This window comes from Hirundo rustica, chromosome 1, assembly GCF_015227805.2.
Source record: "Hirundo rustica isolate bHirRus1 chromosome 1, bHirRus1.pri.v3, whole genome shotgun sequence".
Taxonomy (NCBI): Eukaryota; Metazoa; Chordata; class Aves; order Passeriformes; family Hirundinidae; genus Hirundo; species Hirundo rustica.
In genome coordinates this window covers 114,609,699-114,636,360 of record NC_053450.1, presented here as the reverse complement: position 1 = coordinate 114,636,360, position 26,662 = coordinate 114,609,699, and the positions used below count along the sequence as shown (strand labels likewise).

The 26,662-nt window shown below is 40.4% G+C and overlaps 2 protein-coding genes across 2 annotated transcripts in view; one reads left to right on the top strand and one right to left on the bottom strand.

The window, feature by feature from the left end:
* Positions 1 to 12,115, top strand: part of STT3B (STT3 oligosaccharyltransferase complex catalytic subunit B) — a 50,889-nt gene extending 38,774 nt beyond the window's left edge. The window contains exons 9-16 of the mRNA XM_040060625.2: positions 775 to 929; positions 2,582 to 2,793; positions 2,884 to 3,071; positions 3,584 to 3,755; positions 6,016 to 6,189; positions 7,161 to 7,274; positions 8,266 to 8,478; positions 10,448 to 12,115. Of these exons, the coding sequence (XP_039916559.1) occupies positions 775 to 929; positions 2,582 to 2,793; positions 2,884 to 3,071; positions 3,584 to 3,755; positions 6,016 to 6,189; positions 7,161 to 7,274; positions 8,266 to 8,478; positions 10,448 to 10,528 (1,309 nt within the window). The 3' untranslated portion in view covers positions 10,529 to 12,115. The remainder of the gene's footprint in view (positions 1 to 774; positions 930 to 2,581; positions 2,794 to 2,883; positions 3,072 to 3,583; positions 3,756 to 6,015; positions 6,190 to 7,160; positions 7,275 to 8,265; positions 8,479 to 10,447) is intronic.
* A 2,113-nt stretch (positions 12,116 to 14,228) lies between these two features.
* OSBPL10 (oxysterol binding protein like 10) overlaps positions 14,229 to 26,662 on the bottom strand; it is a 114,321-nt gene continuing 101,887 nt past the window's right edge. The window contains exons 9-12 of the mRNA XM_040077556.2: positions 20,786 to 20,972; positions 19,232 to 19,414; positions 17,684 to 17,837; positions 14,229 to 16,978 (exon numbers count right to left, since the gene is read on the bottom strand). Of these exons, the coding sequence (XP_039933490.1) occupies positions 16,934 to 16,978; positions 17,684 to 17,837; positions 19,232 to 19,414; positions 20,786 to 20,972 (569 nt within the window). The 3' untranslated portion in view covers positions 14,229 to 16,933. The remainder of the gene's footprint in view (positions 16,979 to 17,683; positions 17,838 to 19,231; positions 19,415 to 20,785; positions 20,973 to 26,662) is intronic.

Sequence of the window (26,662 nt, the reverse complement as noted above, 5' to 3'; positions counted from 1 at the left end):
TATATATGTATATGTACACAAAGCATTAAACTTTTGAGGGCTTGTCTACATTAGAAAAACATATTGTGTTAAAACACACAGTACAGTTTTGAATGAGAATTAGATCTCAGTGAAGAAAAGGACATGTGTTTGATACCTCACCATTCAATCATGGTAGCACCCTAGATTAGGTCCATATGTATAGTTGTCTGTAATACAGAGCAGAGTTTTGTCCTTGTCTGCACTGAGTGTTTGACATGTTGTTTAGATGACGTGTTTCCAAGTGTAGACAAGGCCTGAATTTTTTTCAGCTTCTGAAAGAATGTGGGTGCACCAGAAACTGATCTGGTACTTAATACTGTAACTTTCTTTACTAAGAAAGTGAAGATATTCTGTGTAGAGGTTTTGATATACAATGTTGAAAATTTAGGAGATTTACTGGCATTGATGATTTTCTTCAAAAATGTAGTAATGGTATTTCCATAGCTGTGTGCTTTCATTTTGTGAATTTGGTTTCATATTTAGCCGTAAACAAGTGAAACATCCATGATTTTCATTGTCTTAATTAGTATGGAAATAATTGTTGTTTTAAATAATTACACACCAAATGCTTCCTAGATACAAGGCCTGGGACTTCTTTGGTATAAGCGTTTCATCAGATTTCTGGTGATTAGGGCACTTGCCATTTAAAATTGAAATGCTTCCTTTGAGATTAATTTCAGAATTCCTAATGTTTACAAGTTTTAATAATTTTATCCTTTCAAAATAATTTGAACTGAATTTTTTTTAAAAAAGGTATGCGAAAATTCACATCCCGATCATTGCCTCTGTGTCTGAGCATCAGCCTACAACATGGGTTTCCTTCTTTTTTGATCTGCATATTCTCGTGTGTACTTTCCCAGCAGGGCTGTGGTTCTGTATCAAAAACATCAATGATGAAAGAGTCTTTGGTAAGAGAAAATATTTTTAAATTATTTTGAAAAAGTTTACCATCAACTTGATTTTACTTTGGTTTTGTTCGCTCAAAGCTGATATGTGGCTTGTTCTAAAATATGGTTTAAAAGTGATGTATTTAAAGGTGATTATTAAGAGTTGCCTGCACCCAGCAGTCTTTAAAACTGTATAAAAGTACAGAGGTTGCTGAAATGGTGATGGAGTGTAGTCCCAGGAGCTGGGATGCAGGCATTTGTTGTGTTCAGTTCTGCAGCTGGAGTTGCATGTTCTGGCGGGATACGGTTCCACAGTGCAGGTCAGCCAGGAGAACAGCTCAGTGAAAAGACAAGGTCCCTACTCTGGCTCTCTGGCACTCATCCCATCACAAATGGTTCAAAATGCCTTTGCTTTTCAGGTTTTCTGCTATTTTAGTGAACAGGATCACTTGCTTTGGAAAAAGTACTAGATAAGGCACGAGCCAAAATGAAAGTGTGAGGTCTTCCTATGTCAGTGACAACTTTTTTTGTTCAAAGCTGTATTGTGAAAGCCAGCTTCTGATTTTGAATGAGGCTTGTAAACAGTTGTAACCCGTATGGAGGAGTGAAGATCACTCAAGTCTTGGACTTTCACAAGGATGAGGCTCCAGGCTAATACAGCTGCCTCTTAGGCTCCCTAAGACGTGTGGGCAGTAGGAATGTTTACTCTGAGGTAATCTGTGCTGTGGCTGTGTGCCTTAAAATGAACGTTTGTCAAGACCAGTGCTGGGCAACTTGCTTTCAGCCTCCTACTGGAGGCTGCATCTTCCATTTAACACAGCATAAAGAGACCTGTGAGTGAGGATGGAGAGCCATACTGCGTCACCACAATGTAGAAAATATTTACATGATGTAATCTGGTAAATCAGTGTCTCTGTAGCAAATCTTTCACACTAGGAAATTGTTAAACTGTAGCAAACAAGGAGTCTACCACAAGGAAACCACTATTGGATATTCCCAGTCAGTGTAAACAGGATTGTTTGGGTTCTTTTTTTCTTTCCAATAAATGTGTTCTTAATGTTTTGTAGTATTCTGAAAATCTTGGTTTATGTTCTGTGGAAGACAAAGTGGAGGTAATACTGCTCAGAAATACTTCCTTCAGAATAGGGCTCATAATATCATGTTATTCATCGGTATAGAATTATAATGTAGACAAGCCCCCAATTTGTCCACAGATACCTCTAACTTAAATCAAAATTTAATATTTACATGAAATTGTAACACTTCCTTTTGCTTTTTCAGTTCTAATAGCATGTTTGGTCTAGAGCTGTTTGATGTTTTTAATCAAATGAAGTTATCTATTATTGCAGTAGTATTGTTGGTGTGTAATATTAAATTCCACTAATCATGTACCTTCTGACCCATTACTAATGAATATTGAAAATGGGGTTGTGTTATTGTTAACAGTTGTCAAGATGAATCTCAGGAAGGGTTTGAGGCTTCAGAGGGATAAACGTTAATTCAGCTGTATGTCTGTAAATTAAAAAGCCGTGAAATGCAAGATGCACACTCCAGCCTTTATACACACAGATGCTCAACCCACTTCCAGAAGTAGTTTTATGGAGAGCATGTACGTGTGCAGTCAGAGTGAGTATTGTTTTCTACGTGTCACCATTAGATGTGTTTCCTTGCAGTTGCTCTGTATGCAATCAGCGCTGTTTACTTTGCTGGAGTGATGGTTCGCCTGATGCTCACTTTGACTCCAGTGGTCTGTATGCTGTCAGCAATTGCTTTCTCCAATGTCTTTGAGCGTTATTTGGGTGATGATATGAAGAGGGAAAATCCACCAATAGAAGACAGTAGTGATGAGGATGACAAAAGGAACCCTGGCAATCTGTATGATAAGGTGAGGGGAGGAAGCAAGAGTTAGAAAACTTGGATTACAATATCAAGGATGATAGAAGTTGCTGTAACAAATACACTTGTGTTTGTTTAGGCAGGCAAAGTGAGAAAACATGTGTCTGAGCAGGAAAAAACAGAAGAAGGGCTGGGTCCCAATATCAAAAACATTGTGACTATGTTGATGCTGATGTTGTTGATGATGTTTGCTGTTCACTGTACCTGGGTAACCAGCAATGCATACTCCAGCCCCAGCGTGGTTCTTGCCTCCTATAACCATGATGGGTAAGTAAGGTCTACAGTCTGAAGCGATTAAAGGGCAAAAGCCTTTTTTACTGCCATTGCATTAGCAATCTGCTTTGCCACCTTTAAGTCACTCCTTATTATATGAAGGAATTGTGACCTGAATAAAAAATTATTACTACTCTAATTTTCAAAAAGATACAAAATTTTCTGAAATATTTAATGAAATATATAAAAAATAATCCTACCCAAAGCCAATAAAAAATGATGATTTAAAAAAAGCCTTGAAGTCAACTGGGAAAACTTGTTTAAGAATTTATATTTGACTGGAAATGCTCTTAGTCATGTCATCAAAAGCAGTTGTCCTCAAAAGCAGTTCATCTTCTGGACATTCAGCTGTCAGAGTGTTCAAACTTCTGACTGCTGGTGACAAAACCCCTCAAAGGGAGCTGTACTCATAAGAAAACCCTTATTGGTGAACCCAGACTTATCATGGTGCAGTTAATTTGTTGGTAGGATTTGTACAGATGCAGATGAAATGAACTGTTTTCCAGCACTCGGAATATCCTGGATGACTTCAGAGAAGCCTATTACTGGCTCAGACAGAACACAGACGAGCACGCCAGAGTGATGTCGTGGTGGGATTATGGGTATCAGATAGCAGGAATGGCCAACCGGACAACCCTGGTTGATAACAACACTTGGAACAACAGCCACATCGCCTTGGTAAGGGTGCCAGTTTTCTGTGGAGCAGAAACACCAAAACGTTTACACTGCAGTCCAGTATGAAGTTGCAGATGTCTCTTAGGGTGATTGATATTAAGGGGAAATTGCATAGAGTGAGAAACACAAACATGGAAGGAACGAACATCCTTTTTTCATTTGTTAAAACTCAAGTCTAGGGATCAATTTTGCTTCAGAGTTTTCATTTTGTTTACTTGAAGCTTCCAAAACTTCATTTTCCCTTCAGTTTCTCTTCATTTCTTTGGGGGGAGGAGACAAAATCCATTCGCCTTGGGATTAATGCTGTAACAGCCAGAACCACTGCATTACTGGCTTATCAAAACAAGGATCCTTGCATTTCAGAAGTGTCACTGCTGAGTGGGTTTTTGAATGACATGTGAAAACTTGACCACGTGACTTGACAAACTTCCGTACATCTGGGAAATTACAGGAAGTGATTATTTATGACTAGCTGTGGAGTGTAGCAGACTTCTGTAGCAGTTCAGTCTTCTCAAATTTGTAGATAGACAAAATGTCTGCACCTTTAACTTCCTTCACTTCTGAAGAGTAAGTTTAAGCCTTGTACATGTGGTTAAGGCAGGGTGTTAGCATTGCCTGCGGTTACCTTGGGCAACTTGTGCTGTGCAGCGACTCATCATCAATCACATTTCTTCCCAGGGCAGAATGGAGGAAGGGCTCAAGAAATTAGGCTAGTTAGGATAGTTTCATGTGTTCTTTCTGTCTTGTGTCAGTAGTGAGTACAGCTGTTGGACCAGATCTGCCAAAAAGCAGTGCACAAAGCCAACAAATTAACAAAGCTGTGCTTTGAGCAGAGTCCCAAAAACTGTGCGTTGGGGGAAGATGGATCACACATCCACACTTTCTACAGGGCAGGAAACTCACATTCAGCTAGAAGCAAGCTTGAGAAATTGTACTGGTGGTGTTAATATCAGTCTAATACCAGTCAACATGCATTGCCATGTACTCTGAGGCACTTCTGATTTGGTTGTTGACCTGACAGCATTGGTGTGTTTTAATGGACACTCAGCTCTGATGTCTCTGTGGCTCCCTCTGCTTCAAGACAGAAATGCAGATACTGCATCCAGACTCAGTTTCTTGCAGGACAAGGTGCATCATGTGGAAGTCATCTGTGTTGCCTAAGGACAGTAACCACACACATTGCAGCAACTGGCAATAATGGCTTTCAGTAAAGAATTCTCTTGAGTATGACTGCTGCATTGTCAAGTTCCATTTTGGAATGAAGACTCCATAAAGGGGGACACAAGCAATAAATGTGTGTTGTGGCCAATACCTGCACTTGAGCTGTAAACAAGGCATGCCCTGGAGATGTGTCCAGATGATTTTCTCCTGCACAGAGATGAAAATCTGGCAAATAACCTCACATTAATTAGGATAATGGCCAAGAAGCTGAGGTTCTTGGTCTTTTGACAGCTTGCTGCCTAAGCTTAGTGCTTTCTAATTACATTCTTAGCTGAATGTTACCAAGTCAGATGCAATATTATGTATATTTTAGTTACTCCTTTAGACTACAGCAATACCGTGCTGTTCCTTAAGTACAAGAGCTTCAAGAGCAAATGAAACTGCTGAACTGCATGCCAGTTGTTGACCAAATTATTTTAAGTGTGGGAAGTGACCAGGATACAAGAGGTGCTGGATACAGCTCTAAAAAGTTTTATTCTACATTTTCTCTGTGTTGATTTATCTTGAATTCAGTGCCGAGGATGCCTGTATGCTACTTAGTGCATTGCACAGTGGTTGATTTCAAATAATTTGTACACCTTGGGCTGTGTCTAAAGCTTAGAAAATAATTTGTAATTAGGTATTTTCTGCAACACTTAAGCTTTTGGTAATACAGTTATGACTTGAAAAATATGTAGGTTCCACAAAAGGAAAACTCTTGTTGCTACATTTCGTATTCAAAACACTCCTTTCAACAGGCAGCACTCCTCTTAAAGAGAAGTTTAGGATGGGCTTTTGAGTTTCTCAATATTCACAATGGGTTTTTCTTTATCTGGAATGAAAATGTTGGCTTTGGTTGACAGGTAGGTATGAGAGAATCACAGAACCACAGGCTGGAAGGGAACACAGAGGGTCGGTCACTTGGTCCAACCTCCCTGCTCAAGCAGGGCTATCCTAGAGCACATGGTACAGGATTCCTGGGCTTTGGTCTGCCTGTATTCATCTGTAGAATTGTTCAATAGGCAGCTATGCAAAAGTTTAAGATATTTTTGCAATGATACAGGTGGGAAAAGCAATGTCATCAAATGAGTCTGCAGCATATGAGATCATGAGGAGCCTGGATGTGGATTATGTTTTGATTATTTTTGGTGGTGTGATTGGCTACTCTGGTGATGATATTAATAAGTTCTTGTGGATGGTGAGAATAGCAGAGGGGGAACATCCCAAAGATATACGGGTAAGTGGAACCTCTACTTTCTGGGTTTTTTTAAAAAACTTTTATTTACATTATCACTTGTCTGGGAGTGGTCACTACAGTGGAGGGAAATATCTTATTTTATTGCCATTTTATTTGAAACATGTGCTGGGGTTGTTTTTCTAGAATAGTAGGAGTGCAGTGGCCTGTAGCCCAGTTTCTTTCAATGTTTTTGGTTCTGAAAGGTCAGTAGCCTCAAAAGCTTTTCACATTTTTGCATGATACTAAAAGTGGGATTTTTTTCAGTAATTCTTGTCTGTATGTCTCTCTGTGCATCAGTCACGTGCTTGAAAAAAGTAGGAGCGTTCAGACTGTTTAAACAGCATTACAAATTTCTTCAAACTCTGTAATAGTAGGAGACAAGAGAAAGTGTTAATATTGACTCATGTAGAGTTTAAGCTGTTCAAACACCTCTGAGATTGCAGAAGTCTGTAGTAACATTTTCTTAAGCCTAACAGAAACTCCTAGATATTGAGCACAGGCTTCAGGGGATAGCCCGTGTGCGTACTTTCATCTTGTAGTTGAGATGAAAATGGCAGAAATTTTTTGTTTAAACACAGAGAATATATGAAGTTTATAGTGACCCTGCAGATCTCACATATTAACAATACAGTGTTTGTCACCTTTCTGAAGAAGAGATGCCCAACTAAATTTTACAGTTTAAGGTAACTTTTCCAGAACCACTTACAGTGATGTGACAAAACTTTTTAACAGCATGAAAATACAGATTTAGGAAAGTTGGTCCGTTTGGGTCTGGGTTACAAGCAGGTGGTTTGCAACTATTTCACCTTTAATGAGCACTATCTCTTTCATTTTAAGGTTACCTTAAATCAGCTTTTAAACTGTAATAGCTAATTGAGATTCTTAGGGGTCTTTATGTGGGGAAAGGAATGAGAAATTCCCTTAAGATTTTCGTTTGCATTGACTCTTTGTATCTTCTTTTCTTTTTAAAGGAAAGTGATTACTTTACCCCTCAGGGAGAATTCCGGGTAGACAAGGCAGGCTCTCCAACTTTGCTGAACTGCCTCATGTATAAAATGTCCTATTACAGATTTGGAGAGATGCAGGTTAGTGCTTCTTCTGAATGTTAACTGAAGTGTGAGAAAACAAATATTATTTTGATGTATTTTCTATCTTTTAAATTAAGCATTGCTTGTAGTAGCAGAATCTGCAGTAAAAGTGAACTTTACAAATTGAAACACATCCAGTCATGGTCTGCTGTTTATAACCTTTAGCAAAAAGCATTTCTGCTGTTAACCCACACTTGTACTTCATTTTTTTGGTGTCCTTCACATGGCCCCAGATGAGTATCTTGATTGCACTGTGCTGTGTGCTCAGTAAAGCATCAACTGTGACATTGTGGAGAGCTTTAGATGTGTTTGTTGTAATAGCAACACAGAAGTGGAACTATTGACTGTTTAATGTCTGTCAGAAACAACAAGATTTCCATCCAAGTCACATCAGTGCATAAAACAACACTGCACTGTATAGTAAGGGCAGCAGTTGTCACTCCCCTTTGGGAGCATCAAACACAGATGGACCTAAACCTGTTTGGATTTTTCCCTTTTCTTCCCTCGTTGCCCCCACCAGGGGCCCTTCCTTCTGATGTATAAGAACCCTTTTTTCAGCGTATTTTACTTGTAACGCAGCGGGGCCAAATTTAACTGATAATTGTGAACTACCTCTGGATTATATGGAAAACTATGGAAGTGCAAATTATTGCAGTATAGGAAAGAGCACAAAGGCAGCAGATCTGCTGAAAAAAGCACCGCAGGCTGCTGCACCTCAGACTGTTCTTTGACTTGTTTCATCCCTGAATGCGGACAGCGTAGTTTTGTTGAGACATAAGGTACTGTCTCCTGTGACAGCTGTAGGAGTAAGAATGCATTTGTCCCTTAGGATCTCAAAGGTTTTTCTGTGTAGTAGTAACCAGTGCAAGAGAAGTGTTGCCCTTTGACTCAGGCCAGCTGAAGGCATTCCCTTATGAAGTTTCATGGTTTGCAGTGATTGGTGTCCTGGGTTTTGTCTCAAACTAACACGCAATTTTAATTTTTATAGCTGGATTTTCGGACACCTCCAGGATTCGACCGTACACGCAATGCGGAGATAGGCAACAAAGACATTAAATTTAAACATCTGGAGGAAGCCTTTACCTCAGAGCACTGGCTTGTTAGAATATACAAGGTCAAACAGCTAGACAACAGAGAGACACTGGATCATAAACCTAGAGTAACCAACATTGTACCGAAACAGAAGTATTTGTCAAAGAAGGTGGGTTCCCAGTGAAGTAGCTGAAAGGGGTCAGGAGTTTATTTTTAACAGTGAATCACATAGCTGGTGAATTATATATTTCCATTAGCCAGAATGTTATGGATACTGTTCATGTTAGTGTCCAACATCAGACCTGCCTGCTGGCAATAATTGTTAATTTACTGTCTCCTTAACTTAAAAGCATGTGAAGACACAAGGCTAGAATTTTTTATTTTTTTTTTTTTTAATAGGCAGAATGCTAACTGAACAAAGAGTGTGTCACTGGCTGTCAAAACTCTTAAGTCTTCATGTAACTGGAGTATAATCTCTAAAGTACATCAATTCATGTTTCAGTAACTATGGCTCACTAAGTAAATGTGAAAGTTGCTTTCTGACTTTGTTTGAAAGTAGTGATGCCTAGAAGTTTACAAATGGCAATTTTGTATTAAATAAATTAAATATGAAACTTTTGGTGATGGAACTTTAGTGTCTGTCTGCTTACTGCTTGAAGTCTTCTTCACAGTTTTAAAGTGTTTGTTGCGCTGCCCTCCTTCAGCCTGTGAAGGAAGGCCTGTTCCCAGGGGAGCTGGGGAGACTCTTAGCAGCCCTCTCCTTCACAACATCTGTTTTCTATATATTCAAATAGATGTTGCAAAAGAAAGTCCAGAATCCTGTCTAACAAACTAGTGTAGGCAGTAGACTTACACTGTGTCATGGAAATAGAAGTAGAGAACCTTCTCTGCAAGCAGAGAATGTTGAATGTAAAGATGCTTATTTCTTTGATTTGATGGGAGGTACTTAAAGTAAGGCATTTAGGAGTTGCCACTGAAGCTAGACACATCTTGAAATTATAAGCTTTATTGTGCCTGTCATACACTTAACACTGTAACTTTTGACCTTAAATAACAAGCAAGGCTGTATTTATCTATGTATGATAGATGCACTGACCCCACTTGAGCCTTGGATATGTAGATTCTCTGTTTAGAACTTGAGGCAGTTTCTGACCCATCACTTACTGCTGCAGTACAGCTCTACTTGCCATTAAGAAATCAGAGAACCAGTGGAGAACATGGGGCAGGTGTCCAAAGCAGGATTTTTAAAGTACATTCTGGGGGCTCCTCAGTAGCCACAGTTTTTCAGTAGTTTCCAGCCTCCTTACTGGAAATTCAGTCCATCTCCTATCATGTTAGGAATGACATTGCTCAAGCTTAGAGATACATGTCTGAATATTACATACGAGTTTGTATCTATCTCACTTTATTATAACCATGTTGTTGGTGTCATGTTAATTAAATGCAATTTTTTTAAATCATAATAGAGCCTGCTGGTAAGCACAGCAAAGTGTAGCAAGGGTGGGTGCTGCCTCCTGGCAGGTGTGTTGAATGTACAGTTCTACCTGCCAGAAACTACACAAATCTGAAGTTAATTTTACCGACATTAATGTTCCCCCCATTACTGTCGTTAAAAAAAAAAAAAAAAAAGCTGATAAAGAAATGTGCAGGAAGCGCTAACAAAGCAACCTACAAACCAACAGCAGAGTTCAGAAGCCTAAAATGGGATTATTCAGTTTTTCTTTTGAAAAATGCTGCTTTGAGCAAATACTTCTACCTAACTTTTAAGAGAATCAAGTAGTGCAAAAGATGCAAGAAGGTATTTCCAAACAAAACTGACACTTGTTAGTTGTGCTCTTCAGCCATATTAGAGTCTTATCATGTTGGTTAATTATTAATTCTGCCTCAGCACATGCTTTGAAAAGAATTCTACAGAACTGGTGGACAGGGTTACAAAAGCACATCTTGTGCAAAAGGAGCTGTTGGGCAGGAATTAACAATCCCAACATTAAAAATAATAACTGGATAATGCCTAGTCAAGGGTTTAGCATTTAAGCTCTTTAAAACTGATCTAAAGCTCAGGCATTGAATGCACATCATTAAACCGCGGTCAAGACTAAATCATTAACTAATACCTGTTATTCTGTTTTTCTTTTTAGACCTCCAAAAGGAAGCGTGGCTACATTAAGAATAAACTAATTTTAAAGAAAGGCAAGAGACCCAACAGGAAGACAGTTTAAACACACTGTTCTGATTGCTAATACGAAGCAGTTGTCCTTGAGATAACCAGTCTTTGCCTTTAGCTCAAATCATGTTTCACAGCAACATGAGGGTACAGAACCATCATTGGTCCAGATTATTGTACAAAATTTTCAGGCAATGTCTGATTAAAAATATTGGCTTATTGAGAACAGCTGTTTTAGATTTGTAATGTGAAGCAAGACAGAGCTGCTATCCAAGTCTAGCAGCATTTTTTTTATTGGTACATATTATCCTTCAAATCTGTTGAAAATTTGGACTGACTTTACCAAAGAACCCTGTAATTTGGTCCTTGGCACATGCATTAATGTGGATGTTAACTTGTCAATCTTTTCTGGAGAACACTGTTCAGCTGAATAGCAGCAGTATGAAAACTGGAATGGTGACATCTGAAAATGACTTTTTCAACAAGAAAGAGGTGGCAGAGCCCTCTCAAATTCAGCTTTCAAAACAAGTTACTCCCATGATTATTTTTCAGTGGTTTCTTTCAATGTCCTTTTACTCTTGCTGCAGGCTGGTTTTGAGCTGGAGTGTAAGAAGCAAAGCTGCAGTTTTCACAAGAGGTGACAGGACAGATTAATTGGACAAGCTGCTTTTGTTCAACATGGGATTGCAGTATTGCTGCCTTACGCTGTCATTTCACAAGGTAGACAAGGCAAATCTTGCACACTGTAGATACAAGGGCTAAATTTGTAACCTCCTGAAAGATCTGAAACGACAGTAATGAATGCTATAACAACATACAGCCGAGCACCATGGAGCTGCTGGTGCTTCGGAACAGAAATTAAACTATTTTAGGTGAATGTTTACATTGGTAAAACAAGTATGGCCTGGTTATTGAGGAAAAGAAGGTTGACAAGGATACAAAACCCCTGTTCTGTGGCTATCAGAGGTAGAAGATTTGCAAACCTCCTCAGCCCTCACTGCCTTTCTGGCAAGGATGAAAGGTTTTCTGGAAATGTGTTTCTCTGCATTTTTACTTAGAGTGCTTAAATCAATTGAGGAAATTCCTGCTCTAGTGCTATTTGCTTTGTCTGTCTTTTATACTGGTTTCGGTTTGGTTTTTTTTTAAGTGGTGAAAACTGTCAGATTAAATGCACTAAAATATAAATGGAGACTGAACGTGTTCACTTTCCAGCTATAAGGAAACTTTATACAGACTTGAAATTTTTCTTTAATTAAAATGAAAGGGTTTTTTTGCAGTTTGTTTTCCTGCCACAGGTTGTAACTTTTTATAGAAACAAAACTTGCATCAATAACTTGATGTAAAATGCAGAATAGTATGTACCTTTCATGAAGAAAATGTAAATTTACAGTGTTCTGTGAGAATGTTACTGCAGACTTCTTTCCCAAGGTGTAGAATATTTTTTTGATTTATGAACTCATTTTTGACTCCAGTGGTTTATACAGACCAATACTACAGCTGCAACATTTTCACAAAGGTAATTAAATCTGGATTTCTGGCCCCTGTCGTTTCGAGATTTCATTTTATTTTGTTGCTTTAAAGCTCAATGCAGACCAGTTGTCAACTGTAGGGGAAAATAAAGTTAATTCAAGTTTTGTGTTAAGGCTCTTGTGTCAGTTTTGTTGTGATTAACTTGACAACATGTTGCTTATAGTCCTAGTCATAAATTAAGACATTAGAATTCCATATTGTAATTCTCCTGCCTTCACCAAGCTACTATAATGAAGCCACATCATCTTCTTAACATCCCTCAAGCTTAAACTAAGCCAAATCTAGGGCCTCTACTGTGATGAAATGAAGGTGGCTGTCATAGTTCCAGGGAAGAGCAGCCTTCCTTCCCAACCACACTTTGCAGCAACTCCTTCCAGCATCTGGAGCTCCTCAAGCTGCTGCAGCTGCTCACCCACCAGCAGAAGGGCTGATTGATTATGTGATGCACAGTTTCTAGTGTCGTGCTGCTTCCAAGCCAAGCTGCATCCTGACCATGGGTAAGAAATCAGGGATTTGGAAGAACATCTGAAAAGGCAGCAGGACACAGGCTGCCAGTCAGTCTGTGGCTTGGAACTAACTCAGCCTTGTTCTAAAAAAAGAAATACAAGATTGCCATCCTCTCTTCAGGTACCTTTACAGTTGGACAGACTGTCTTCAGCCTTAGGTGACAGTGTTCTCTTTAACAGCAGAGACAAGTGAATCTGAGGCATGTAAAATAAAAATAAGCCAACTGCAGGGATCCCAGCCAGCCTGGGCCTAAAGTTTCCTACTACTTACCTGAGGTTTTTTTTAATCTAACATGACTTCAAGGATTCTGCCAGTGTTCTGCAGTTAAAATGGAATAAAAAGTTGGGAGTCAGTGAGATACCCAGTTAGAAAAAGGAACGTTACAAAGAATTGGCACTGTCTCACCTTCCTCGGTTCCTCAGGAACCTGCACACTATCTATGTTTACAGCTGGATCCTGGAATCAAACAGCTAAACTAACTCCTGCCTCCTCTTTGGGAGAACTGAACAGTGCTTCTACCAGCAAAGACTATCAGCATCTTCCTTCTTCATCACACACATCTCCCAGACTAGTTTATTTCCTTAGCTCCAGCCATCCTTTTTCCTTTTGTTGTTATAAGTCAAATTTTGAAGCATAATTGCCACAAAACAGTAAAAAAAACCCAAAACAAAACAAAAAACCCAAAAACAACCAAACAAAAAAATACCCCACACAAAAGACACATGACCCAGGCTCAGGTCAGCAGTTGCGAAGGAACTAAAGCTGCAAGTGTCTAGAACTCAACAGTGCATAGGTTCTATATCTCTTCATCATTACTGCTGTGAGCAGTGAGGCAGACAATGCTGTTGGTAATCCCAGAAAGAAATATTTTGGCTTGCAGAAGTAATTTCATAACAAGTTGAAAAGTGATTAATTAAATATCTTGATAGGTTTACTCTTTAAAAAGCAGCTGAATGCTTTGACAGAGCCCTTGGTACGTACCAGTCTCATCATGAGTAAAAACAAAAAAAAACCATATTTGGCTGTGCCTGAAATGCCCTAACATCTTTAACCCAAGAGGATAAACTGCTCAAAGATGGGGCTTTGAAGTAATGCCACGGAAGGCAAGGAACAGGACTGGGTAGAGTTTCCTGCCATATTTACAGGCAGTGTTGTTTTCCGTTTTGCATAAAAACAAAGTGTTCCAGCAAGATTGTTTCCAGCACTGTGGATGAATGTTTAAAGAAAACCAGAAGGGCATTATCTAACACTTGAAAAATTCTGACCACAATCTGTGTGATTTTTCCAAGAGTATTCTTCCTCCTCATGCAAGTCTCCAATGCTGCAATAACATAGAGTTGTGTTTTAAGAGGTTCTAATCAAGAATCTCTGTTGGTGATAAAGATTAAATGAAACAGGATTTTCAGAAGCAAGCACCTTTACCTATTTCCTTTTTACTTGCCAAAATGAAGCAAATGTTCCCCAGCCTTTCCTAAAGCTGTTTTTGCTGCCCAGCCCTGTTTTCCCTAGGTAGAGCTATCCAGTGTAAGCAAAAAACTTACCTCCAGAGTGTCTGGGAGAACAAGCAGGGCGGCAAAGCCCCACACCAAACCTGGATCAACCTGGCAAATCACTTCCATGGGAACCATGCTTGGGTGTCGTACACAGCTCCTGACAGTCAGTGACTGACACCACTGAACTAAAGCTTCCATGGAAAGAGAAAGGGCATCCCACTGCTAAATGAAACAAATCTTTTATTCATGAGCATTCTCATTTTAAATTCACAAATTATGAAAGGAAGGCAAATCAGAAGAGACTGCCAGAGCATCTTTTAAATGATAAAGGTATAAATTTTCTTTCTGAACTTTTCTAATTTAAGAAAGAAAAAGGTTGCATAGGCTTTCTACAAGTGTGCACAAAAAAAAAAAAAAAAAAAAGAAAAAGAAAAATAAAAATTGAAGTACATGGAAGTTTTTACATTACAATTCAGTGTACATTGGCTACTTGAAAAGGAAAGTATTTACTTGCAATTCCAAGACAGCTATTGGAACGACCTACAGAATAAGGCTTATGTATATTTACTCTTCAGTCCTGCAAAATATACTGAACACATACTATCAGAAAAAGGAAATTACATTTGTGAATCTTGTTCTGGGATCTCTCACTGATGGGATCTTTTCTGAAAAGAGTTTTTATGTTTGTGTCTCCCAAGTTAATTTGGGAAAGAACCTGTGGTAATGGCATCAGGGGATTCTTCATAGCATCAGAAGGGAACAAAAACGTTGATCAGAGCACAAGTGGAATGTCCTCGGCATGCAGAAACAACCAACCATGCAGACAGAGAAAATCTTCAATAAATTACAAGCAGAAAATTATTCAAATTTCTCCTTAAAAGAACAGCTACAACATATCTGTAGCCTTGACAGTCACACCAGCCCAGCTGAAAGAGGTCTACTCTTTCAGGGGCCCAGGCCTGCATGCCTGACACAGAGGTTTGCAATGGCAATTTAGTGAGTATGTGTCTTGTTCTTTGGTGTGTGAGTTCTGGGACTATGTTCCATGGGTTTAACTCTTGCTTTTTGCGTTGTTCTTTGTGATGATACTACAAACTGTAGGAATACTTTTAGGTACTTATCAGACTGATCTCTAGAACAAGAGTGGATCCATTATAAAGTGAATTCTTGCAGGTGATAAAGTACAAGTGTTCCTGATGATACTTAGTAGCAGTTCAGTGATTACTGCTACAGCATAATTTTGGTTTTGTTACAGAAAACTATTACATCAACTATTCCTAAAAAATAAGGGGTTTCTTTTCTTTTAAAAAAAAAAAGTATCAGTTAGAAAACCAAGCTCATACAATCCACTTTCTTAAAAAATAGGATTTAAATCATTTAGAACATGAATCTTTCTAATGTGGAAAAAAAAAAAAAAAAAAAAGAAAGAAGAGGACAGACAAGAAGACTAAATAGCCTTTTGGAGGAAAAAGTAGCCACACCTTCATTAGAGAACTGAAGTTCAAATCCAAAGGAACAATTAATGGAATGTTTCCTTGTGAACACACCTCCTCCGCTCAGCCTTCTGAGCTGCTCAAGAGATTTTAACATCTACTGAAAAAGTGCAGGACACACAAGGACAGAGGTGAGCAGTGGTTTGATCCCGGTATCTTTGTGTAGTATCTACCAAGCCTAAGTCAGTGTGTGAACAAAGCAGACATCCATGCTGCTGTGTGTTAGAAATACAGTGGTTTCATTACGGGGCACTGTGGAAAGAAGCACTGAGCACATTGTACATGTGCCTTTTGCTGCCACCTCTCAAAAACATCTTCACTTCCAACAAGTACAAACTAAAAAACGACAAAGCCATAACACACTTCTAGAATCCACTTTGTCAGTGTCACAATGGGTACCTTACAAAGCAAGATCAAGTGACAGGATTTTTAAATTTTTTCTTTAACACTACAAAACAAATTGTATCCCATTTCATTTGTTTCATTCATAAAGTTATTGTGTCAGTGGAATAATTTACTAAATTTTTACTTTTACATCACGGAATCATTTATCTGGGAAGGCTGGTTATATTATCTCTAATCATCCAAATGTTTTATCAGAAGCAACTACATTTAGTGGAACATGTAGGCCAGAAGTGTTGGCATGAGAGCATCCAGAGAACATTACACAGCAAGATCAAAGTTCCCAGAGCAGCTGGCTCAGGGGTGGTGACCAGAAATAGACTGAACAGCTGGCACATGAACAGACAAAGCAGCGAGGGCACAAGGGGTTAGTGTGAAGAACAACATTCTGGAGAAGGTATTGCTACTTCTTATAGGGTGGCAGGAAATTCACACTTGTCAGTGACAGGAAACACGCACTGAACTCAGCAACCCAGAGCGAGCACAGCCAGTGGATCATTCTTATGTCAAGGTGAGTTACTCGGTGACTATTCAGACAGAACGACTGCCATTAAGAGACACGTCACGTTTTAAGTGCAAAACATTTTTGGCAAAAGTGAAAAATAGAAAAACCTTAACCAGTACTAATAAAAAAGTATTTTCTTAAATACTAGCATAGGGCCTGATCCTGCAAGCACACAATTCAGGGAACCCCGGCCGAGTCCAGCCAAGGTTCTGTGCCCTAACACTTGGAGGAAAAGGTCTTTGAGTTGCTATTGGTGTTGGTACTGTTTACATGTAGTGTAAATAACACACACAACACATGCACACCGTGGGTACTTGGGGATGTGTGCCTGTGTGTCTGTGGATCTGCACACACAAAATGGCTCCTGAATAAACTCGAGCTTGTGGTTGTTTTGAGATGCATCGTTCACAGTACGTAGCTTCCCGTGGGGATCTTCTGGGAACAGGACCTATCCAAGGACATCCTGAAGTTACATACTGTATCATTTTAGTGCCTTTCAGGTTAAGTTATGAGGCAACTGCTCTCTCCTGTCAATGGGTCTTCCAGAGAGAATTCACGTACAGCCAACCGTCACCCTGTAAGAAAATTAAGCAGAGTTTGCAAACAAGATTTATAAATACCAGATCTGTGTATGTCCACACAAAAGCTAAAGTAAGACCAAAGAGGAAGCAATCCCTGTCACCTGAAGTTCAGTCTAATGAATTGACAAGTAATGTGGGCGGGAGGAAAAAAATTACAAGGGAGAAGAGATGCAATCAGAAGATGCGAGAGATTCTGGTTTAAATAGCAGCTAATGTAGCAATTCCCTCTCGTTTCCCCTCCACCTTTCCTCCAAGGAAGGGGGAAGATGAACTTGGTAAAATCTGTTTCCTTTCACACAGATGAAACCCAAGATTGTGTTTAGGATGTCAATGCTTACTTACACTGGATAAATCTCCCTAGACTGTGCTCATTTTAGTATGCTAAGACTGTAGAGGATGCGAGTGTGCAGAATTTGAAAAGGGCTGGCTTTTACAGAAAAACACATCACTTTACGTGCCTAACATTAGGCACCAAAAATCCAGATCAAAATCAATCTAACTGAAGGAATGTGAACAAGTTCACAACATAGACATGGAAAAGTCCATTGCTCTCCTTCAAGAGCCAGACTCTGTCAAAAAGAAAATTAAAGCAATGAGTGGTACATAACAACACCAGCCCATGACAAAATCCACGGACATTCACTTGTCCCCTGTGCAGGAACTTGCTAACAGGTCTCTAAACCAAGAGACTCCAAGTACCTCTTTGGCAAAGTATTTGGGTTTCCAGGGAGTTGTGAGTGCCGCGCGCTGCCTCTCCTCTGCTCGCTGTCTCTCTTCCAGGCGGTGCTTGTGCTCCGTGGCGGCATCAATGTTCCCCTCCTTCAGAGAGTTGGTGACGTGCTGCCACAGGCGCCTGGCCAGGGAGAAGGAGCACAAGGGAGGGTGAGAACAGCTCTGCCACAGCCCAGTGCTGCTGCACACCAGTCTGGCGAGCAGCAGGCTGAAGCCACGCTACCCATACCGGTTTTCCAAGTCCCACAGCTTGGGAACCATCACTCTCCTAGGATATTCATCAAGTTTGTAGACCAGATTTTCAGATCCACTCAATTCCCAGTATTTTGCCATGCAATTTTCTCAGCAGACTCTGTTTATGTTCCTGACTCTTCACCACCTGAGCTTTTTTATCAAAGCAGTTGGATTTATTTTTATCATTTCCAGCTCACATTCCTTACTGATGTTCCTCCAGCCCCCAGATGACAGGCGTTTAATTCTGCATTTTTTTGCAGTTTAAATTTTTGAATTTTAAGGGAATGCCAGCCAAAACCCAAGAATGCATTGAATTGGGACACAGACTGGTTCAACGAGGTCACCAACAGAGGAACTGTAGAGTCAGTTAAGCCCCTCTAGGTCTGTGCTCTGTATTCCCAGTTACAATATTTACCGGCACAGAGCTACACACAGCTGACCACACTCAGATACAGTGCCTTGTACCAGCCTAGACAAGAAAAACACTGAGAAAAACTCTCATAGAATGGCTTGTGTTGGAAGAGATCTTAAAGATCCTCTAGAGTTCCACCCTCCCTGCCATCGGTAGGAACACTTCCCACTAGACCAGGTTGCTTAGAGCCCCATCCAAACTGGCCTTGAACACTGTCAGGGATGAGGCATCCACAGCTTCTCTGAGCATCCTGTTCCAGTGCCTCACCACCTTCACAGTAAAGAATTCCTTCCTAATATCTAATCCAAACTGCTCTCTGTCTAAAACCAGCCATAGCATTCACGTACATCCGGGGCTGTTTAAATGAGTTTGTGTTTACAATCTGATAAACTGCAGATCCTGCAGAGACACTGGATGGATGCAATTTGCTTACTAGTACCTAAAAAACACAATAAATACACCAAAAAGCTACTGGTTTCCTTGTTTACTACAATCTTTATGTTCCACACTACAGGGGAAAAATGAGTTTGCGGATAAGCAAGTGGTCTAGAAAGCAGACAAATTGTATCTGACCCTGCACAATGACTCAAGACACCCTTGTAAAATAAAGAGACATTTGCAGATAATAAAATGTAGTTTAACTCATATTTTTAAATCCTCCAATAAAAAGTTCCTGAATTCAATTAAAGTATTGATTTTTCTGAAGATAAACATCAACAGTTATTGACAGTGAATACAGAACAGGTTTTTTTCTAATGTACCTAGTCAGAGTTAGAATTTTTGAACCACAGCATTCAGACCTGCAGTTGGCTTCCCTGCTCTGCTCCCACCCAAAGTTCAGGACAGCACTGCAAAGTCTCTGCCCTTACCTTGATTCCAGTGGCCCCTGGTTTGCTATGGGCCTGATCTTTTTCCTGATAACAGGCAGCTTGGTGGTGTCAATCACTTTGGTGTCTCCGTTGCTGTAAGTGAATTCCAGGGTGCCATTCCATTCTCCCTGCGCCTTGCACACAATGGTGTTCGTTGGGTTGTGCTTCACTTCGGCTGTAACCCTGATTCCAGGGGGAAGGAAAAATGGACCACAGAAATCACTGGTACCCTTTATCATCAGCACATGGAAGCACTACCTTGCTAAGGGGACAAGCAGCTTTCTACCTCCACAAACCAATTATTCAAGCAAAGTAGTGATGCTGCCTTCAAAAAAGAAAGACTCATCCCAGGAAAGCTCTTCTAACACAGCAACAGCTTTGGGATGACATTCTAGCTAAGTACAGCAGCAATTTAAAATTCTGATAACTCTCCTCAAGCCCAGAGCCAAATGAGGTAACCCTCAGCAGCCTGAAAAACAATCCCTGACATTCACGTGACATTTTCAATGCATGATACTTCCACACATGAACATAATGCTGTCAGAGACCCATATCAAAAACTTCGGGTATCTTTTTATGGTTGTCTTCTTTAGCTCTGCAAGTTCACTTCTCAGCTGCTGAGAGGCAAAGATTAAAGCCACCTCACCAGTCAAAGAACTTGTCTGAGAGTGAACAAAATAGACAGGTAGGACTGGAAAACCAAAATGCAGGGAGAAATTTTGTGTGTGCATGAGCATGCACATGTGTATGTGCTTTAGATAGCCATGTAAATAATCCATCTGTAAGCTCAATTTTTAATTACTGAAGTAATACAGCACAACTTCCCCAGATTTTCACTCACCCTGATGGCACCAATTATCAATATATAACTTTTAAAGAAAAATCCTGTCAAAACAGCCCCATGGGGACACAACACTGAAATCCTTGACACACACATGGATGAATAGTTACACAATCTAAAATAAAACAGAGGTAACCATGCAAAACAGAGTCTCCTCTGGACACTGCAACAGTCCATAGCAGAACAAATAATAAGGAGCACCTCTTTGCACCCTTAGTAACAGGGAACTGAAGAAGGTAAATAACATTTTCACCATCTGGAATTTCAATGCAGACGTGGGAGTCCCCATTAGGGAGCTACCACTATGGGCAATGCCACTTTTGCTTCTCTCGTCTTTTCAGGAGCTCCACCTGGAACACCAGTTCATCTACAAGACTCACACAGAGCAGCAGTTGGGGTAGCAGAAATATTGCCTTTTCTATGTACATTTTTCTGATCCTGCACTTAGAGCAACTTTTAAAAAGTAACAAAGCCTGGAGAGATACATTCACTTTATTTTAATGAGAGAAATACATCCAATTCAGTTAAACAACATAAAATGTATTGCTACAATAAACTGTCCAAAAGCTTTAAGTCATCTCCAGCACTAACAGGAAAAGAACTTAAGCTATATGTCTATAAAATACTGCAACAGAAGAGCTGAACAGATGCCCGAGAGCCTTCCCTTGAAATCCAGCAGCAGGTAAACAAGAGTAAGACAGTAACTCCCGTACCTGTGGACCTTCCCTCCGTAGAAGGGCTTGGTGTGGAACGTGACCGTGGCGGAGTAGCCCGTTCTGGCACAACTGATGTTGACTTTCCCTCCAAGCTCCACCCAGGGGATGGTAAGGATTGAGCGAGCGTAGGCACTGGGCAGGGTGAAGACATACTCTTCTTCGTGCTCCAGCAAGTGAAGAACACCTGCGCAGGGAGAGGAGAGAATGAGGTGATAAAAGGTTCATTGATAAGATCTGATGGTCACTGACCGATCACCACCATCAAAACGCACATCCGTAGAGAGCACAGTGTGCAGCTCCCCTTGAAGGAGGGCACTGCCTGCTACGAAACTCTGCTCTCTGGAACAAGTTTCTTCCAACAAGCATTTTCAAAAGCATCCAATTTGACTGTGGTTCTGCGTGGTACCAAACAACTTTTCAGAAAATCTGACTGGATTTCTTTCTCTGTATTACTGTTAAAAGGTGGAAAAACAACGACTGTCCACCTAAAAACTGAGAATTCAGATGCTCTCTCAGTGATGTATCATAATCTCCCTCTAGAAAAAATATGGGCATGGCCAAAGGACTCTTCACTTCTCCATTCAGTTAGAATGGTCCAAATTAGTCCTCCACTAATTTCCTCTTGATGGTGTGAAAGGTGCTAAGTCTCCATGGGTACAACAAGGAAACGTGGCATCTACAAATTTTCCATTAACTTTGCTCCTTAATTTCCAAATGCCTGGTTTCTCACATAGGTTTTGAAAAAATCTTGCATAATCAAAGAGGGGCCCAGCAGGGCCACTGTTCTTCTAGCACCAAGTCCAGTGTCTCTACCAGGCAGAGAAAATTACTGGCAATTCCATCTCCTTCTGTAAAGGTTCCTCCACCCCGAGCACTATGAGGCTGTAACTAAAAACAACACACAACAGCAGCAGTTTTTCAACATCACTTGGAAGTTGCACAAAGAAAGTTTCTTTCCTGATCAGACCTTTGCAGCTTCCCCTGGGGCTAAGGATACAACTCTATCCCCATAAAATACGGCAGTTTGGTCTTCAGAACAACAGGACATAAGACCAGGAAAAGAGCACCATAAACCTTGCACGCAGAATTAGATCATGCCAAATGTCTGCAGTGTATTTTTTATTAGAGTTTTACAGTCTTTTGTGTCCCATTTACTAACTGCCTAAAGGCAAAAATGACAGCTTTGAAAATATATTTTCACAACAGGGACTGAAAATAACCCATCACAGGAAGAACTCAGAACCCAGAAATCTTTGAAAAAAAGAGCAGGAAAGTTATTTTGACACAGTAATAGTATCTGTTTAGAAACAAGATGAGCTTGAGTCCATTTGCCTTCACCCTGGGGGAGGCAGGGGAAGAACACACTGTTAGTGGTATTGATTAATCTATCTGTTTAAGGGAATACTGACACTGCTTTTTCAAAGTGATCTCACATTTAATGATGAAAAAGCATTAAATGGGAACACAACACTACTGCTGCCAATATGAAAATATGCCTTGAAACACTGCACGGAAACACAAACTTAAAAACACACTCAAAATTAAAAGCACAGAGCTCTAAGAGACTCCTGATCTCGAATACTGTCTCCAGCTAACAAAACTAAATATAAGCACAGGAAACTCTGCAATTTGGTCACTTCTGCATTCTGAAACTATTTCACAGGAAAACATTTGCAAACCAGAACAGCTTCATGCAGTTGTTCTCAGAACCTCTGCAACCTAAGCCTCCCAGCAGCGGCACAGCCAGCACATCCACCCCAGCAGGCCTGACACAAGAAGCTGGGAGTGCAAAAGCACACAGAAAAAAACATGTCTTAAAAGGACCTTTAATCATTTTGTCTTGGCAAGTTACAAGTTCCTCGTGTCATGTGCTGAACCCTCAGCAGCAGGGGAAGGCCAGGAGGACACAGCCAGAACACACACACACGTTTTGCCTCAAGCTTCCTCAGCTTCACACCTGCAGAGACATCCAAGCTGAACACACTGCAGGAAGGCTGAACTACCCCACTCATCCTGGACACGCAGCCAGGAAGAACTTTTACTCAAAAAACTACTCTGGTCATCAAACTCATTAAATGGATGCTATAATTGCATTAAGTTAATAAAGAACAATCGTAGAATCACAGAATGACCTGGGCTGAAAGGGACCTTAAAGATCATCCAGTTCCAACCACCCTGCTATGGGCAGGGACACCTTCCGCCAGAACAGGCTGCTCAGAGCCCCATCCAGCCTGGCCTTGAACACTGCCAAGGATGGGTTGTCCGCAGTTTCTTTGGGCGGCCTGTCCCAGCACCTCAACACCCCCACAGTAAAGATTTTTTTCCTAATATCTAACCTAAACCTCTCTTTCATTTTAAAGCCATTCTCCCTTTTTCTGTTGCTACATGCCCTTGTAAAAAGTCTCCCTCCATCTCCCATCCTTCTCTGACCATCAGGTTTAATAAGTCCAGATGCCGAGTCCTGCACTTTGTCCACAGTAACCCCCTGCAGTGTTATAGGCTGGGGAAGGTGCGGCTGGACAGTGCCCTGGCAGAAAGGGACCTGGGGGCACTGGTGACAGCAGTGAACATGAGCCAGCAGTGTGCCCAGGTGGCCAAGAGGGCCAATGGCATCCTGGCCTGGATCAGGAATGGTGTGGCCAGCAGGAGCAGGGAGGTCATTCTTCCCCTGTACTTGGCACTGGTGAGGCCACACCTTGAGTGCTGTGTCCAGTTCTGGGCCCCTCAGTTTAGGAAGGACGTTGAGATGTTTGAGCGTGTCCAGAGGAGACAACAAGACTGGTGAGGGGCTTGGAACACAAGCCATATGAAGAACAGCTGAGGGAGCTGGGGGTGTTTAGCCTGGAGAAAAGGAGACTCAGAGGTGACCTTATCACTCTCCACAACTTCCTCAAGGGTGGCTGTGGTCAGCTGGGGGTTGGTCTCTTTCTTCAGGCAACAACTGACAGAACGAGAGGACACAGTCTCAAACTGCAACAAGGGAGATACAGGCTGGGTATTAGGAAAAAGTTTTTCACTGAAAGAGTGATCAAGTACTGGAATGGCTTGCCTGGGGAGGTGGTGGAGTCACCATCCCTGAAAGTGTTTAAAAAAAAGACTGGATGTGGCACTTGGTGTCATGGTCTAGTTGAGGTATTAGAGATGGGTTGGACTCGATGATCTTGAAGGTCTCTTCCAACCTAAAAATTCTGTGATTCTGTATGTGATGTTTTCTCACATGAGAGGAAATTATACAGTATGATAAACACAATTCCTTACGGGTTTGTATGGGTTTGCCTCTGTTGTCCCCCAATGGGATTAAGAGCTTTTTTCTCCCCAGTCAAGTGGGAGGGACTCAGAGCTGCAGTGCTGCCAAGCACATTTAAAGTGGAGAGCAAACAGCAGCAGTGACCTTCAACGTAAATATTTAACCACCGCAGCAGGTTAGATATTAAGAACTGAACCCAGCTCTCTTGGCAGTATTTTTAGCACCCAGTAGCATATCTTCTGAATTCCTTAAGCACCTGAATAAATACATTTTTTAATGAAGTGCTATCTCACTTGAAATATGACTCCAGCTCCATAATTACAGTCTAAAAGAGATTAAAGGGCAGATCTGAAATACCCATTACTTGATAATACTTTTAGTATTAACCTATTTTGCATTCCATTGTTCGCAGAGCCCACATGCAAAACCCTCATTTAAATGAAGCACCACAAACATTGTGGCTGCACCACCACATCTGAACAGGGGAGAGAAAGCCAAAAATTACACTGAGATTCAACATATGTAATAGGTACCACAATTTGAATTAACTCCCTACCCTGCCATGTGTCAATCTCAAGAAATTAAAAGCCAACTAAATGAAAGTTAACAGTTACATTACAGTGTATAATTTTAACATCTGCTTATAATCATCACATTGCAACTGATCTTTAAAAGCAACTGCTGGAAAATATACAGGCTATTTTTCTTCCCTTGCTTCCCTGCTGTAAGGGATGATTCATGTTTAGTTTGAAAATATAAGTAAATACACATGAAAAGTTGTAGAATACTCCCCACACTTTTATTTTTTTCCTCTCATATCGAAGAGTTCTTTCAAAACCTTCCAATTCCTTAAAAAGAAATGTGAAGTATTTATAGGCAACAATTACACACAGAAGAATGCACCAGATCAGTACTCTGGGAGGAACTGTGAATTTAGTAATCTAGTTTGCTAGAAAAAAATGCTACAGAGGAGGGTGAATTTGTTATAAACCATTGCAGAATATTGAAATTCCCCCTTGAAATGTCCTCAACACCGTTTACTCCTCCTTTGACTACAGGAATGTATTCAGAGTCACACCCCTACCCACGACTCCTCAGCCTGCATTAAAGTGATGGTCGTGCCATATCATTTTCCCAGTTTGACTCTTACATGTCCCTCACTGATGCTGCAGCTTTGTGAATTGATTTCCTAGTAACACATATTGACAAAAAACCCCAGAAGAGGCTCTGGATCAATAAGCTGCAGAAGAGACATGTGGGATTTAATGCTTCCCACTGCCTGCATGGAGATCAATCTGAACAACAAATGGCACATGGGACACGAGGGGCCTTGGGGCAGTTTCCTTGTTTAAGAAGCTCTTCACCCTGTGTTTCTTGTAACACACAAAGAGGAGCAAGTTCCCTGTGGGATGAGCCCCACACAGGTGTTGTGCATCACCAACAGCTCAAATCCCCACAGGAAAGCAGAAGATGCCAGAACTGGGCTCTTACTGTCTCAAACCTTCCAGGCAGCTGTGGCGAGCGCTGCTCATTTTTCAAAGACTGGAACCATTTGCTAAATTAAGTAATGAGTGCCATGTTATATGAAAATGGTTCTAAAAAACACAGGGCTAAAAAATATTAACAGAAAAAGGAGTACTGAAATATTTAGGTAGCTCTAATTGCATGAAGCAATCAAGCTTTGGGACTGGTAAATTAAAAAGTCACTCATTTCTCAGTACTAGAAATTACAGACCTGTACATCCGTTATTACATACACGTACATGTATTTGAACAGAAGAATAAAAAAGAGAGGAAAAAACATGCATTACTTTCTTTTAAATTTACCCTGGAAAGAGCACTGAACCTTTTACCCACCTACCAACTTTTATAGGTAATTTTCAATTTAGAAAAATAATTTTTGGAATCCTATACCTCCCTATTTGTTAAAACATTTAAAATAGCAGAAGTGAAAACATCAGACATAACTAGCCACCTGATAATACAGAGTAATCCACTTAAATGTACTTTATGTTCTCTCCAAAATTAACCCATAAATCAAAGATGACAGTTTTTGTTGGATTTTGTTGCTCTGGACCAAAATCCAAGAGCACAAAAGGAATAGGCACAGCTGACACTGAGGTGTGCTCACCACAGCATCCTTATCCTACAACCAGGATGATCCATTTAAAGATTCTATGGACCGTGTAAAAACCATTAAATATTTATATTGACTTTCCCACCCTTTGCTAATTTAAATCTTATTGTGACCTTGTTCATTACAGCCTCATCTCCTCCCTCACTCTTTCATTAGTACATAATTAACATTAACCAGAATTGGGGGCTGCACATGCAACCTGAGTTCTTTTATGCAAAATATCCTCTTTTCTATTCAGGATTGCTTTCTCATGAGGAAACTCGGTGCTGACTACTCTGAAGAATGGGGGTTTTGTCATACAGCAAAGAAAAGCTGTGACATTTCATTAGCAAGCCAGATTTAGACCACTCATAACCAGAGATGAAGAAAAGCTAGCATATAAAACAGCTCCCCACATGGATTTCCAGCAGTGCCCTCCCCCTTGTTCTGCATCTCTGCAACTGATACTCACTCTGAATTAACAAAAACCACACAGAGAAAAAAAAAAAAA